The sequence below is a fragment of the Ostrinia nubilalis genome, chromosome 4, assembly GCF_963855985.1.
Source record: "Ostrinia nubilalis chromosome 4, ilOstNubi1.1, whole genome shotgun sequence".
NCBI lineage: Eukaryota > Metazoa > Arthropoda > Insecta > Lepidoptera > Crambidae > Ostrinia > Ostrinia nubilalis.
In genome coordinates, this window is record NC_087091.1 from 4,546,901 (window position 1) to 4,560,615 (window position 13,715).

At 34.5% G+C, this 13,715-nt stretch overlaps 2 protein-coding genes and 1 long non-coding RNA gene across 3 annotated transcripts in view; all 3 read left to right on the forward strand.

Moving 5' to 3' along the window:
• LOC135071447 (uncharacterized) overlaps positions 1-13,715 on the forward strand; it is a 67,134-nt gene that overhangs the window by 43,281 nt on the left and 10,138 nt on the right. The gene's annotated exons all lie outside the window — the stretch shown is intronic.
• LOC135071443 (putative nuclease HARBI1) lies at positions 3,711-5,480 on the forward strand. The gene is made up of 5 exons (XM_063965235.1): positions 3,711-4,232; positions 4,303-4,584; positions 4,739-5,126; positions 5,207-5,340; positions 5,430-5,480. Exons 1-4 carry the CDS (start codon positions 3,978-3,980, stop codon positions 5,335-5,337), a joined length of 1,056 nt encoding a protein of 351 aa, XP_063821305.1. The 5' UTR covers positions 3,711-3,977; the 3' UTR covers positions 5,338-5,340; positions 5,430-5,480.
• Positions 11,587-13,351, forward strand: LOC135071445 (putative nuclease HARBI1). Its single transcript, XM_063965236.1, has 5 exons — positions 11,587-12,103; positions 12,174-12,455; positions 12,610-12,997; positions 13,078-13,211; positions 13,301-13,351. The coding sequence occupies exons 1-4, from the start codon at positions 11,849-11,851 to the stop codon at positions 13,206-13,208; spliced, it is 1,056 nt and encodes a 351-aa protein (XP_063821306.1). The 5' UTR covers positions 11,587-11,848; the 3' UTR covers positions 13,209-13,211; positions 13,301-13,351.

The window sequence follows — 13,715 nt, forward strand, 5'->3', positions numbered from 1 at the left end:
AATGTCATCAACTAACATGATTGATGATTTCCTTAACAGTGGTCACTTATCTATTGCGGACTCTGTAATCAATCAAATTTCGTTAATCAGCCAAATTGCTTTGCTGTGTATAGAGTTAATGCTGAACACATTTGTAACTTATCGAAAATTCAACCGAGCCAACCGCACTCAGCGGCTGACCGCAATGGCATCGTTGTCGTTAATTTGGCGAAAACCCAGGAGTTTATTAAATAATTTATAATATTATTACAATAGCATTTGCCCACGGCTTCGCCCGCGTGAAATTAAATTTGTCACTGATCATTATCAAATTTTGATGTATGAACAATAATACTGTAAAGTTACATCCAAATCGTTTAATTAGTTTTTGCGTGAAAGAGTAACAACACATTCCAACCGTTGAGCGTTTTTTCGCATTTACTACCCACTCCCAGAATGAAACATACATCTTTGTAAACTTTCGCATTTATAATATGAGTATTAGCAGGAAGTAGGATTTTATTTTAAAGGCATAACATGTAGAGCTGATGCCGTTGCGTTGCTGCTGTTGATAGACCGTCAATCTTCTGGAGGTCGCGGGAATCACCTCAATAAACATGTGATAGTTATTTCAAATACATTTATACATTTAATACATTTAACTTTATCCTTTACTTAATTTTGGCTTAAAAATAATGCCATGGGCTTGTCACAATACAGTATTTAACGTTGAAAATTACAGCGTTCATTTTCGGGATAATTTTCAATGCGCTTCGGGCTATTGTTTTCGAGATAATCGAGTTCTAGTGTCGTTCAGATTATCAGACTCTTTTTGTTCAATAGACTTGGACACTTCATCAATCATCGATTGTTGAAGTCGACTCGTTGTTTACAGATTTTATAAAATGTGACACGGATTAATATGACAGTCATTTTTTAGGTTAAAATCTTTGTGCTTGGTGAATTTACTGACCATAAAATACCTATAGACAATAATACCTAGATCATTTATTAGCATTTCATGCACATGCCCTTACATGTGCGTGAATGGCTTTTGTTTTGTTCGGGGAGGCTCGGCAAAATAAAGGTTGGGAAACCCTTCGTTCTTCATAAATTGGTACATTCGGTGCGATTGCGGTCAAATACCTGCCTTCATTGTCATGATTTCCGCCACAGAACGTCCACTGCTGAACATAGGCCAATGATGCCTATGTCCTGCCTTGCTATGCATAAAAAACTCAGTAACAACTTATAGGTAAATGTTTAGATTAACATGATGGTTAGTAATAAGTTTGTTAAACTGTTTGGTAATAAGAACAACAGATATAAGATCGTAATAGCGTAAAGTAACAAACTATATGATATAATGTTAACCTACCTTACAAGATATGAAAAACAGAAATTACGATTTCCCTCAACTTTGTATATGAACTAGAAAAAGTAGTACAATAACTAAAAAATGGCTTAACTTTTGCATGTCGCAAAAGTTTTAAAATATTCACACATGAAAAACTAAGCATCTACCTTACTTTGCTAAAAGGCAAACCACCAACTTGGGAACACACTTCTCGTATATGCTCCAAGCATAACATTATTTTAAATTTTTCGGGAAAACTTTGAAAAATTCTCTGCTAATAGGAATTCTTTTAAGTTTTACTTATGTTTTTTGTGAAGAAATGTTTAGTGAAAAACTTTATATGGTTATCGTGGTGTGAACTTTTTAACTGTAAACAGTTCTAACATATTTTTATTTTGAAATTTGTATGGACATCACAATTATTATCATCACGCACGACTTTCTCTAATTTAAAGGTTGTAGAAGATTTAGCCCATATTCCCTAATTTTATATGAATAAATAAATCATTTAGCATAATCATGTACACATTGAGCATGTACAAACCACTGCAAAATACCAGTGTTATTAGGTATTTATATACAAGTACTAACTTCAGTCCGCGTGGATTTATCATAAAAGAAATTGTCGTGCGCACAACTTGCAATCAAAAACCGCCAAAGATGTCAATGGAAAAAAGAAACTTAAAGAAAAATACTCTAAAAATCTTTAATCTTTCTTAGCGGAGGCTTTTCGTATGCCTAACAAAACAGAAGGGAAACTTTATCCTAATAATTTGAACCGCAAAATCTCGATACAGCTGCTAATATTAATTAAAAGCGAAATAACCGCATTTCTCTCATAATCTTACCCCTTTTGTAACCATTATTAGCGTTGTAATTTCAAATTGCCTTGTGGCTTGCGAAAGATAGCGCTCTGGTATTTCATAATCGTTGTTTTGATCTGTAAACTAAAGCTAATATATTATTCTCTAAAATACGAAGTGAAAATTACAGTTATGTGCTATTATTTTGAATAAATTACTTTTGGAATAGAGTAATAGGCTATTGTATTTGCCCTCGCCAGTTAGCGTTACTGTGGAGTTAGATCTTGTACTGTATCTTGCCAGTGGTGCTAATTGTTAAGTTAAAAAGAACATTCAATCACGAGTTTCAAAATAATCTTGTTATCCAACATTTGAAGCTCGCTTGAACAAACATCAAACTTCAAAGCAAAAAAAGAATATTGGCAGGTTTTAACATATTTCAAAGAAAATACAAAAAAAAGAAACACGATGTGAAACACGCGGTTAAGCCTCCACGTTTCCATTCATAATGCAAAGCAGAAAGACTGTACGAGTGCTAAGAATGAGCTTCAAAGAAACGAAACAAAGCAGCATTATAATTTCAAAGCGGCTGCGTGTGTCAAGTGAGTGGTGTGCTGCTTCTACATTTGCACGTTTGTATGATTTAGCTGGTATAGGCATAAAGCTAAATTTTTTTTACTGAACTATTCCCACCTCTCGTTCCCACCGCTGCAACTCCTGTATAGCCAGGATCTACAACTTGATCGCCAATAAAAACCCAACCAGAGAAGGTCAAGTTTGTCACGAGGGAAAGAAAAACTGTCATTAGACCCGCAACGAAATTAATCAGAAGAATTATAGTAAAAGGCGCATGACAGACTACATTAACATTATTTACATTAATCAATGTTTTTCTTGGCAATCGACTTTGTAATCTCGTGTAACAAAGCCGATTTCTGCAATTAGGACAAACTGAAAATCGCATGCAAACTTTGGAGTGTCGAAACTAAGAAGCTGCTTGATAAATGTCATAGGTTCAGAGAAATTGATTTTGTACAACTCTCTTTGGTCTATTCACTATTCTACTGCAAATTGTTTTGTATGATTGCATCTTGAAAATTGGTGGTTTCTTTTAATATTTACATGTAATAATTTTGATTATTTTTAACTTACTAGCACTTATAATTTCTGAACAAAGTCGCATGTAGGTATCCGTTAGTTATGATGAAAATATTTATAACCTTGTCCCTTGAACTATGTTTTCTCCGCTCTGCTGTGGCTCTGCTTTCAAGTGAACATCGTATTTTGACACGAAAAATCTTTCTTTATTTTGTTATCCTTCATTTTCGTGGCTTCCATTTTTGTTATCTAAAGAATGTAAACAGCAGATTAGTGTTTGATCTACCAATGTGACTTTACGGTGTTTGTTATAGTAGCTCAGAAAGTTTAACATTATGGTGGTAGTAGCGACTACTACTACCAGAAAATACTTAAATGTTGAAGAAAACTTTTGAACAATAACAATACTAATGAGTAATTATTTCTGGATTTAATGAAAATAAGATACGTAGACCTATGGATAACAGAAACATTTACGGTCTTATTCATAATCATTTTTCACATTTTATCAAATGCTTATTAGAGGTTTATAAAACGTTTGATAAAAATTGTTATTCATAATCGTCATTTAGCGCTAAAATCCTCTTATAACTGTGTGATAAGTTATCGAGAGCTCGGGCCTTGTTTAAAGCTCTAATAAACCTATTTTAACCTAACTTTTATAAATGTCATTTCATATGAATGTCACTTCGTTGGTTTATTTATTCAAAATATCCTTGCTGTGATCCTTGCTTGTGAAAATGAATGCTATAAATGCAATTGTGCATTTAGCCAATAATGCCGACCCAGCGCGACGTAGAAAGCTCTACCGCCAACGAAGCAACCCATTCGATTTGCGGGACCTAAATTTTAAAATAAAATATAGGTTCAATAAGGACACAGTGCGCACCATCATAGATTTGGTGGAAGATGATCTGGTTCAGAGCGCTAGAGGTGGTGGCACGTGTCCTGAACTGCAAGTTTTAGTGGCCATAAGATGTTGGGGACGTCGTGAGGTAAGCACAAAAAAGTGTTTTATTTTATCCCTTTGTCGTGGCTGCTATAATTATTTTCATACATTTTCAGGTACAAGATGATGCTGGTGACCTCCATGGCCTAAGTCAGCCGACAGTGAGCCGGATATGCGCCAGAGTCGCGCATGCAATCGCGAATAAGGCAAATTCCTTCATCAAAATGCCTATCACTATAGGAGAGCAGGAAAGAATTAGTGCCAAATTTAGAGCAATTAAAAATTTTCCTGGGGTGATAGGAGCCATAGATTGCACCCACATTAAAATTAAAAAAACCGGAGGTGACATGGCCCAGTACTATATTAATAGAAAAGGCTATTATTCCCTGAATGTTCAGGTAAAATATATTTTGATTTTATACAGTTTACAACAGAGAAAGATTTGTTTTAATAATGTCTATAATTTTTACTTTGTATGATCTAAATTTTAGCAACATTCAACACTATATTATTGGATGGATTACCTACAGGATACTGTTTTTTTTATTTTAGGTTGTCTGTGATGCTGACCTCAAAATAATGGATATAGTGGCTAGATGGCGAGGCAGTACACATGACAGTCGAATTTTTATGGAGAGCAATATAAAACAACGATTTGAGGATAGGCAGTTTAGAGGACGCCTTATTGGCGATTCGGGCTACCCTCTTCTGCCATATCTATTTACACCTATTTTAAGGCCTAGTCGTCCAGAAGAAGAAGCATACAATAATGCTCACATCTCAACTAGGAACACTGTTGAAAGGTGTTTTGGGGTGTGGAAGCAGCGGTTCCAATGCCTACTCCATGGCTTACCAGTAAGCCTCCAAAATGGAAAAGCTGTGATCATAGCATTGGCTGTATTACATAATATAGCCATTGATATGAATGTCACATTGTTAGGTAAATGTTATCAATTTGACTGTACATAAGGAATACAAATCTTTATGACAAAATGTTGACAAATTCATAATATTTTTCAGAACAACATATGGAGCAGGTCCCTGTAACTCCGCAACTTTCGACGGAGAACAGTGTTCACGACAACCGACCTTCATTGTTGAGGCGTAGGTCGCAGTTGATACTACAAAATTTTATAAATCAACATTTTTGAATGGTACTAAAATACATTTTGATAAATTCCAACGATTTACTTTTATGTAATGTCATTTGAGTTCATGAAAATGTTGTATTTTAATTTTTCAGATACTGTTCCTGGCATCTTAATGAAAATAAAAAGAATATTTGATTGAAAAATACCTGTATTTCAATTTTCAGTCCAATTTGTTACTATCACAAAAACAAAACCTGTAGTTCTCTTTAAAAAAGCAATTATTCTGCAAAAATTCAAAACAAATTACTTTATATCACTAATTTAAGTACAATTAGTTTCAACAAACTTACTTATTAAAAATCACAGTTCAATTCTTTAAAACAAAGAAATTGCTTAAGTATAAACGTTTCTATTCGGAGGTTATCAACCTTCTACATTTAAAACAAAATAACCATAATTTACACTATTATTATAAAGGCGAATGTTTGTGACTAGGCATATGTGTATTTACTTTATATCACTAATTTAAGTACAATTATTAAACTTACTTACTAAAAATCACAGTTCAATTCTTATAAACAAATAAATTGCTAAAACAGATAGATTATATAGTCTCGAATAACATATAGGCTTCTTTTTATCCTGGAAAAATGCACAGATCCTGTAGGTTACAGAAATAGTAGTCTACGCAGGCGGAGTCGTGGGCAACAGCTAGTTAATAGTAATCTCAAACTCTTATTAAGTTATGACTAGTAAACATATTCATAGCCGTCTAAATATATTGCAGAAACACAATCAAAATGCGGATTGGAACTGCATAAAATACAAATTAAAAACAAACAGAAGTAAGGGAGGAACTAACTTATTATTTAGAATCTGTTAGTACTTGAAAAACTTTAACATCAAAAGACTTATTATTCTTTATTAATGTGAGTGTAATATTTAAGTTTTTCCTGTAATAATTGATGCTCAAGATCCAAGTTTCTCCCTTTCTTCCGTTCGTTTTCCATTTGAACTTCATGCAGTTCAATCCGGCATTTTGATTCTGTTTCTGCAATTTCGGAAATCCTAACTTTGCTTAAATCAATTAAGCCTTCTTTGTTTAACAGTTTCCTTTTTTTTTTGATTGCTGGTGCTTTAAAATTAGGTTTTGCTTTATTTTCTTTTGCCTCTACTTTTTTATTTTCTTTATCTTCCAATATGCCTCTAGTAGTACAAGCATGTGTATCTTCTATTTCTTCATCAAGTACCACCAATTCATATTGGATTTCTTCATTATTTATCAATTCCTGATCTTGCGTATTTTGAGTTGATTCCTCCTCTTGAATGTTAATTAATTCACTTTTATTTGAGTCCGAGTCAAATCTGTTAACATCGACTACAAATTCATTGGGCAACCAAGATGCTATATCATCAGCCCTATCGTCAGGCACTGATAATGGTGGACCACCGCCAGTTTTAATTTGAGCCTGCCTAGCAATGGTCTTGTCTTTCTTCGCACTGATTTTTATGAGGCTCCATTGCGATTTTAACTGGGTAATGGAGCGGTTCATACCAGCGCACATTGAATTAAACCTGAAAAAGAAATGACAGGATTTTGAATTACAGGTAAAGGCAAAATTTTATATTGAAGGCAGAAATCAAAAGATGTACCAACGTTGTTTGTAAATCAGCCCAAGCCGCAACCTTCCGTTTATTCGTGTTAGTGTCTGTATTTTTATTTTCGATTGCATTTACTCTTTCTTTCACCAACTCTTTCAGCAAATACTGAAAAGCAAACACTAGGCGTCAAACATAAATAAAACCATGCTACAAAAATTAGTAGGCACTTTATCAGGCTAAAAATAAGTACTACCTTATCTTCCTCCAACCAGTTTTCTGATCGTTGCCTTTTAGGCGGTCTGTTCTCCTTCGTCATGGACATAATTAGTATCCGATGTAACTAGCCGGGTCGTCGTAAGAGCTTATTGCAGAGTACAGGGTAAGAGGTACAGAATCCAGAACATACAATCCCAAGTTTTATAAAAGTTTGATAAAACTTGGGAGTTGATCGAAAAAACCGAAAACTTTATTAAATTTTCGTGCCAAATGTCAATGTCAGTAAGTAAAACGTCACAGCTGCCAATTTTTTGTTTTTTTTTTCTGCGATTTGTCTATGATTTTACATGGTCCATCAAGTTAAATCACCAAAAAAGCTGTTTTCGTTCATTCTTTTTGTATAGTCTGTGGAAAGAAAATATTAAACTCTGTTTTAGTTATCAAAGGTTTATAAACGATTATGAATAACGTTTTTTATCAGAGGTTTATAAGAGTGTTTTAAGCCTATCAAACGTTTTAGCTAATGTAGGTTTTAAACCTATATTAGCATTTTATTATGAATAAGACCGTTAGATGTAAAATAATGTTAAACCATTTTCACAAGATTTAAAATAGCATCCTAATATTATTTCTGACTTTTGCAGCCATTAGAACGTTTTATATGCTCAAGTTGCGCTTATCAGCCGCTATCTTGATTTACGCGGGAACTTCGCCGCCATTTTGTTATATCTGGAACAGCTGCTAGTCGGAAAAACTTAGGTATACTTAGCATAGACGCTGGGACGATGCCTTTGGAATTCGACGGACTAGTTGAGATATCTTTAGTATGCTGAGAAGATACTTATTTGATTTTACACAAGAAAAAATACGTTAACTTAAGAGAAAATTGGCGGTCAAGCTGTAGACCTTACTGTAGGCTACACAGAAGTTCCAGCGGTGGGAATAGTCCCTTTAAGAGAAAAACTTAAAAAGTGTCTGGGCCTGGATGTAAGAAATAAATTAAAAGTGTTTTTATTTAATTTAATTTAATTTCGAAGTCCTTTAAAGAATACGTAACTTACGAGAAAATTGATCTTGAGATAAAAATAACAACGAAATCGGGTATACAACAATAGCTAGTGAAGAGTATTGAGAATAGCAACTCTATATTATAGGCCCTACACGTACCTATCTACAATTAATGAAATTGGATTCGCAAAGAAGTTATTTATAACTACATTAAGTTAAAGTTTAGGCTTGTTAGTGTTACTCAAAATTCATAGCAGACAATAAAATTACATTTAAAGAACAAAATGCTGGATGTTTATTAAGATTTCGTTTTCGCTAGTTGAAAATCGTTTCAAGTATACCTATACTACATTATGCTTAAAATTATGTACCCTGCTCTAGTAAATAGTACTCGTACTGTGTTACGTAAACCTGTTAAAAATAAATGTATTTTGGCTCTACGTATTTCAAGAAGATGTAGAGATCTTACTGTAGACTCGTTGAGCGAATGATTTTAATGAGTATGTTAGAATAGAACGCTTACCTCCTATGAGAAACGAAAATTATAGATTTAAACAAGAATAAGCACAGACAAAGGAAATATTGGCAAATATAAATAAAAGTAAAAAAGAGGCGGCAGCTCTTTGTAATAAAGGATACCTCTTTATTTTAACTACGCTTTCCCTTTGTTTCTATCAATTGATTAAATATGGAAACAGGAAATATTGGGAGAAATATACCTTCTCAACCCGTCTCCAGCATGGCAGGAAGATAAGTCAGTCCTTCATTTTCCTGCGAAAAACTGGAGAGAGTCGTGTTCCTGCTGTAGACTACAAGAGCTGACGATGATGATGATTAAATTATTATATTACGTTTATTGTAGGCCATGTGTCTTGTGTAAGTATTTATGTTTTTCAAATAATTCAGGACCTAATATGGAATAAGCCTTTGATTTGAAAATATAGTTTTAAATGTAATTTTAATCATCATCATCATTATGATCTTGTAGTCTCTACTGCTTTGTAAAGAAACCTCTCAACAACCAATAAAAATGGAGAAAGAAGAAAACATTCTAGAACGTCATCCTAGTTTTCCTTTTATCGTTAACCCTCCAATTTATCACGCCTTATCAATCGTTCATTATAAATTGTAGTGGCCTCTCAGTTCATTCGGAAACACGCTATGGGTGCCGTAATTTGTCAAGCTATACGGAATTCCGGTGGCTTGTCTACGCAATAAACAGACCGTACATTGTCGTTTATCGAAACCCGTGAGTCGAGATCAAACGAAAAATACCTTTTACAGCGTATACCTATACGGTTACGCTATCTGTACAATGGGTACGGATAGAGATATTTTGCTATAAAATGTTTGCTTTTAAGCATATACGTCGACATGAACTAGAATATTGTGTACTAAAGCAGTTTTTTTTAAAGAATATTAGCAACTCCGTTAACCCCTCGTGTTACCCACTAGTAAGTAGTTCACCACAATAGCAGAATAGTCAAGCGGCGGCGGGGATCAAACCCGTGTTCCTCGAATCACGAGTCGGTCAGTCCAACACCTTTACCCTTTTGGGCCGCTATCAATAGGTCATTATGGAAATCATTGGGGAGGCCTATGTTCAGGAGTGGACGTCTAATGGCTGAAATAATGATGATTGTCGGACTGTCATAGGATTCTGGCTAATATCTTACCAGAAAAACAATGTTGTCCCAGTTTAACTAATCAATCATCCAAGTACGGTTTAACTGTTTGACCTCCCCGGTTATCACCCGGTTATATCGTCCTCGGAGGAAGTTTTGCCCGCTTTACGATGTAATTAATTTTAGGACGTGAGGCCGATGACGAAAAAAGCGTAGATAGTCCTTTTGATTCATTAGAATTTGCTTTGAAATGTTGTTTATTGTCAAACTGAGCGTTCAAAATTTAATGCATTCTGAGGAATAACTAATGAATTTTTTGTAACAATTAGTAGACCAATAAACTCGTAAGTCCAATTTTTGTTTTTTATGCTTACAAATTAAATATGCACATCTCGAAGAAATCGTCTTATTTCGTCGTAGATGACGATGATTCTGTGTTTAACTACTCTGAAACTAAATGCCCCGGCGAACTTCGTACCGCCTATGCTCATCAGAAATACCTAATGTAGGATTCTAAAGATGAAAGAATTTTTCAAATCGGTAGTTATCAGTGGTTTCGGAGCCTACTTATTACAATACAAACAAACAAACAATGAAATCTTTCCTCTTTATAATAACACTAATTATTATCATAGAACCGATGACTTTTCCTTTCACCAATCATGGCTATATTTCGTACATATCTGACCCATGAAGGCTATCAAGTGCATTTGACTTTCACCTTCAACCCTGTAAGGTGAGTCATTTGACCTTATCTGACCTCAAAAGACGCCCACGATTCCCCAAGCCACCTGAAAGTAAATTGTCAGAAGGAGACAGACGCTGTTGTTGCATTCGGCAAGTTTCCGTTTGACTTCATTGGACAAATAACTTGGTTCAATACGTTAGAAGAAGTAGGTACTTAGTGACGCTAGTTTTAGTAGTGAATAGCTTTCCACCCACACTGCTTCGCTTTGGTTGACTATAATCTCTTTTTCTCTGTACAAAATTTGAACCCAAGTTTACCCCCTTGGGGTTGAATTTGAAAATACTTTCTTAGCGATGCCAGTGTCATAATAACTATCTGCGATCTAAATTGGTTGGAACTGTTGTGTTGATAGATGACGGTAACTATTACTTACCTTTTGTAATGATTTAGGTTCAATATTTTGAATCTCTTACAACCTTCAAAAAGGGAGTGTGTTGCATACAGGGTGGAAACGATGTGATCTCACACGATTAAGTATTTGTAAACTATACAAGATATCGAACGAACTGGTTACCGATCCTGAAAGTGCTCGAGCTCTATCAAACGGTATCAATAATAGGTTACAGAAAAAAAATCAATGTTTCCAATTTCCATACATTTAGTACAGTTTCCATCCTGTATATTTTTGCCAATTTCATAGTAAGTTTTAAGTAATTTCGTTGTTAAAATCAGTACATTTATTTACTGCCTACCACGGAATAATGTCAGTGAGACTTCAGATCACCTTCAGAATTATTATGCTTTGTCACATCACAATATTATTATGTCAAGTCCCCTCCCGTGTCGCTCCCATGTAACCTCAAACACTGACTGAGTTAGCACTAAACCTATACCTTCACGCGTCAGTCGTCCAAAAGTTAGTACTCAACACGGCAGCTGCATTAAGTTTGCGTCTCATTTGATGTGACTGTGATTACATTTCGAACCGAGTTTGTTTGATGCAGTTAGCGCCGTGTTGGTTTGATACTAGTTTAATGAGGCTGTCGGAGCGTATGGGAGTTTAATCTATCATTAATTTTGTTGACTACCTACGTAATCTGATTGTGATTGAGTTGTTTATGAATGCGATACGTATAATGATTGACTGCTTACTTCGATTGAATGCTTACGGTCTTATTCATAATCATTTTTCACATTTTATCAAATGCTTATTAGAGGTTTATAAAACGTTTGATAAAAATTGTTATTCATAATCGTCATTTAGCGCTAAAATCCTCTTATAACTGTGTGATAAGTTATCGAGAGCTCGGGCCTTGTTTAAAGCTCTAATAAACCTATTTTAACCTAACTTTTATAAATGTCATTTCATATGAATGTCACTTCGTTGGTTTATTTATTCAAAATATCCTTGCTGTGATCCTTGCTTGTGAAAATGAATGCTATAAATGCAATTGTGCATTTAGCCAATAATGCCGACCCAGCGCGACGTAGAAAGCTCTACCGCCAACGAAGCAACCCATTCGATTTGCGGGACCTAAATTTTAAAATAAAATATAGGTTCAATAAGGACACAGTGCGCACCATCATAGATTTGGTGGAAGATGATCTGGTTCAGAGCGCTAGAGGTGGTGGCACGTGTCCTGAACTGCAAGTTTTAGTGGCCATAAGATGTTGGGGACGTCGTGAGGTAAGCACAAAAAAGTGTTTTATTTTATCCCTTTGTCGTGGCTGCTATAATTATTTTCATACATTTTCAGGTACAAGATGATGCTGGTGACCTCCATGGCCTAAGTCAGCCGACAGTGAGCCGGATATGCGCCAGAGTCGCGCATGCAATCGCGAATAAGGCAAATTCCTTCATCAAAATGCCTATCACTATAGGAGAGCAGGAAAGAATTAGTGCCAAATTTAGAGCAATTAAAAATTTTCCTGGGGTGATAGGAGCCATAGATTGCACCCACATTAAAATTAAAAAAACCGGAGGTGACATGGCCCAGTACTATATTAATAGAAAAGGCTATTATTCCCTGAATGTTCAGGTAAAATATATTTTGATTTTATACAGTTTACAACAGAGAAAGATTTGTTTTAATAATGTCTATAATTTTTACTTTGTATGATCTAAATTTTAGCAACATTCAACACTATATTATTTGATGGATTACCTACAGGATACTGTTTTTTTTATTTTAGGTTGTCTGTGATGCTGACCTCAAAATAATGGATATAGTGGCTAGATGGCGAGGCAGTACACATGACAGTCGAATTTTTATGGAGAGCAATATAAAACAACGATTTGAGGATAGGCAGTTTAGAGGACGCCTTATTGGCGATTCGGGCTACCCTCTTCTGCCATATCTATTTACACCTATTTTAAGGCCTAGTCGTCCAGAAGAAGAAGCATACAATAATGCTCACATCTCAACTAGGAACACTGTTGAAAGGTGTTTTGGGGTGTGGAAGCAGCGGTTCCAATGCCTACTCCATGGCTTACCAGTAAGCCTCCAAAATGGAAAAGCTGTGATCATAGCATTGGCTGTATTACATAATATAGCCATTGATATGAATGACACATTGTTAGGTAAATGTTATCAATTTGACTGTACATAAGGAATACAAATCTTTATGACAAAATGTTGACAAATTCATAATATTTTTCAGAACAACATATGGAGCAGGTCCCTGTAACTCCGCAACTTTCGACGGAGAACAGTGTTCACGACAACCGACCTTCATTGTTGAGGCGTAGGTCGCAGTTGATACTACAAAATTTTATAAATCAACATTTTTGAATGGTACTAAAATACATTTTGATAAATTCCAACGATTTACTTTTATGTAATGTCATTTGAGTTCATGAAAATGTTGTATTTTAATTTTTCAGATACTGTTCCTGGCATCTTAATGAAAATAAAAAGAATATTTGATTGAAAAATACCTGTATTTCAATTTTCAGTCCAATTTGTTACTATCACAAAAACAAAACCTGTAGTTCTCTTTAAAAAAGCAATTATTCTGCAAAAATTCAAAACAAATTACTTTATATCACTAATTTAAGTACAATTAGTTTCAACAAACTTACTTATTAAAAATCACAGTTCAATTCTTTAAAACAAAGAAATTGCTTAAGTATAAACGTTTCTATTCGGAGGTTATCAACCTTCTACATTTAAAACAAAATAACCATAATTTACACTATTATTATAAAGGCGAATGTTTGTGACTAGGCATATGTGTATTTACTTTATATCACTAATTTAAGTACAATTATTAAACTTACTTACTAAAAATCACAGTTC

Bases quoted from the DNA above. Each gene is read 5' to 3' on its own strand.
- LOC135071443 (XM_063965235.1), top strand. From the start codon at position 3,978: ATGAATGCTATAAATGCAATTGTGCATTTAGCCAATAATGCCGACCCA. The intron at 4,233-4,302 runs GTAAGCACAAAA...ATACATTTTCAG, and splicing joins GATGTTGGGGACGTCGTGAG to GTACAAGATGATGCTGGTGA. The intron at 4,585-4,738 runs GTAAAATATATT...TTTTTATTTTAG, and splicing joins ATTATTCCCTGAATGTTCAG to GTTGTCTGTGATGCTGACCT.
- LOC135071445 (XM_063965236.1), top strand. From the start codon at position 11,849: ATGAATGCTATAAATGCAATTGTGCATTTAGCCAATAATGCCGACCCA. The intron at 12,104-12,173 runs GTAAGCACAAAA...ATACATTTTCAG, and splicing joins GATGTTGGGGACGTCGTGAG to GTACAAGATGATGCTGGTGA. The intron at 12,456-12,609 runs GTAAAATATATT...TTTTTATTTTAG, and splicing joins ATTATTCCCTGAATGTTCAG to GTTGTCTGTGATGCTGACCT.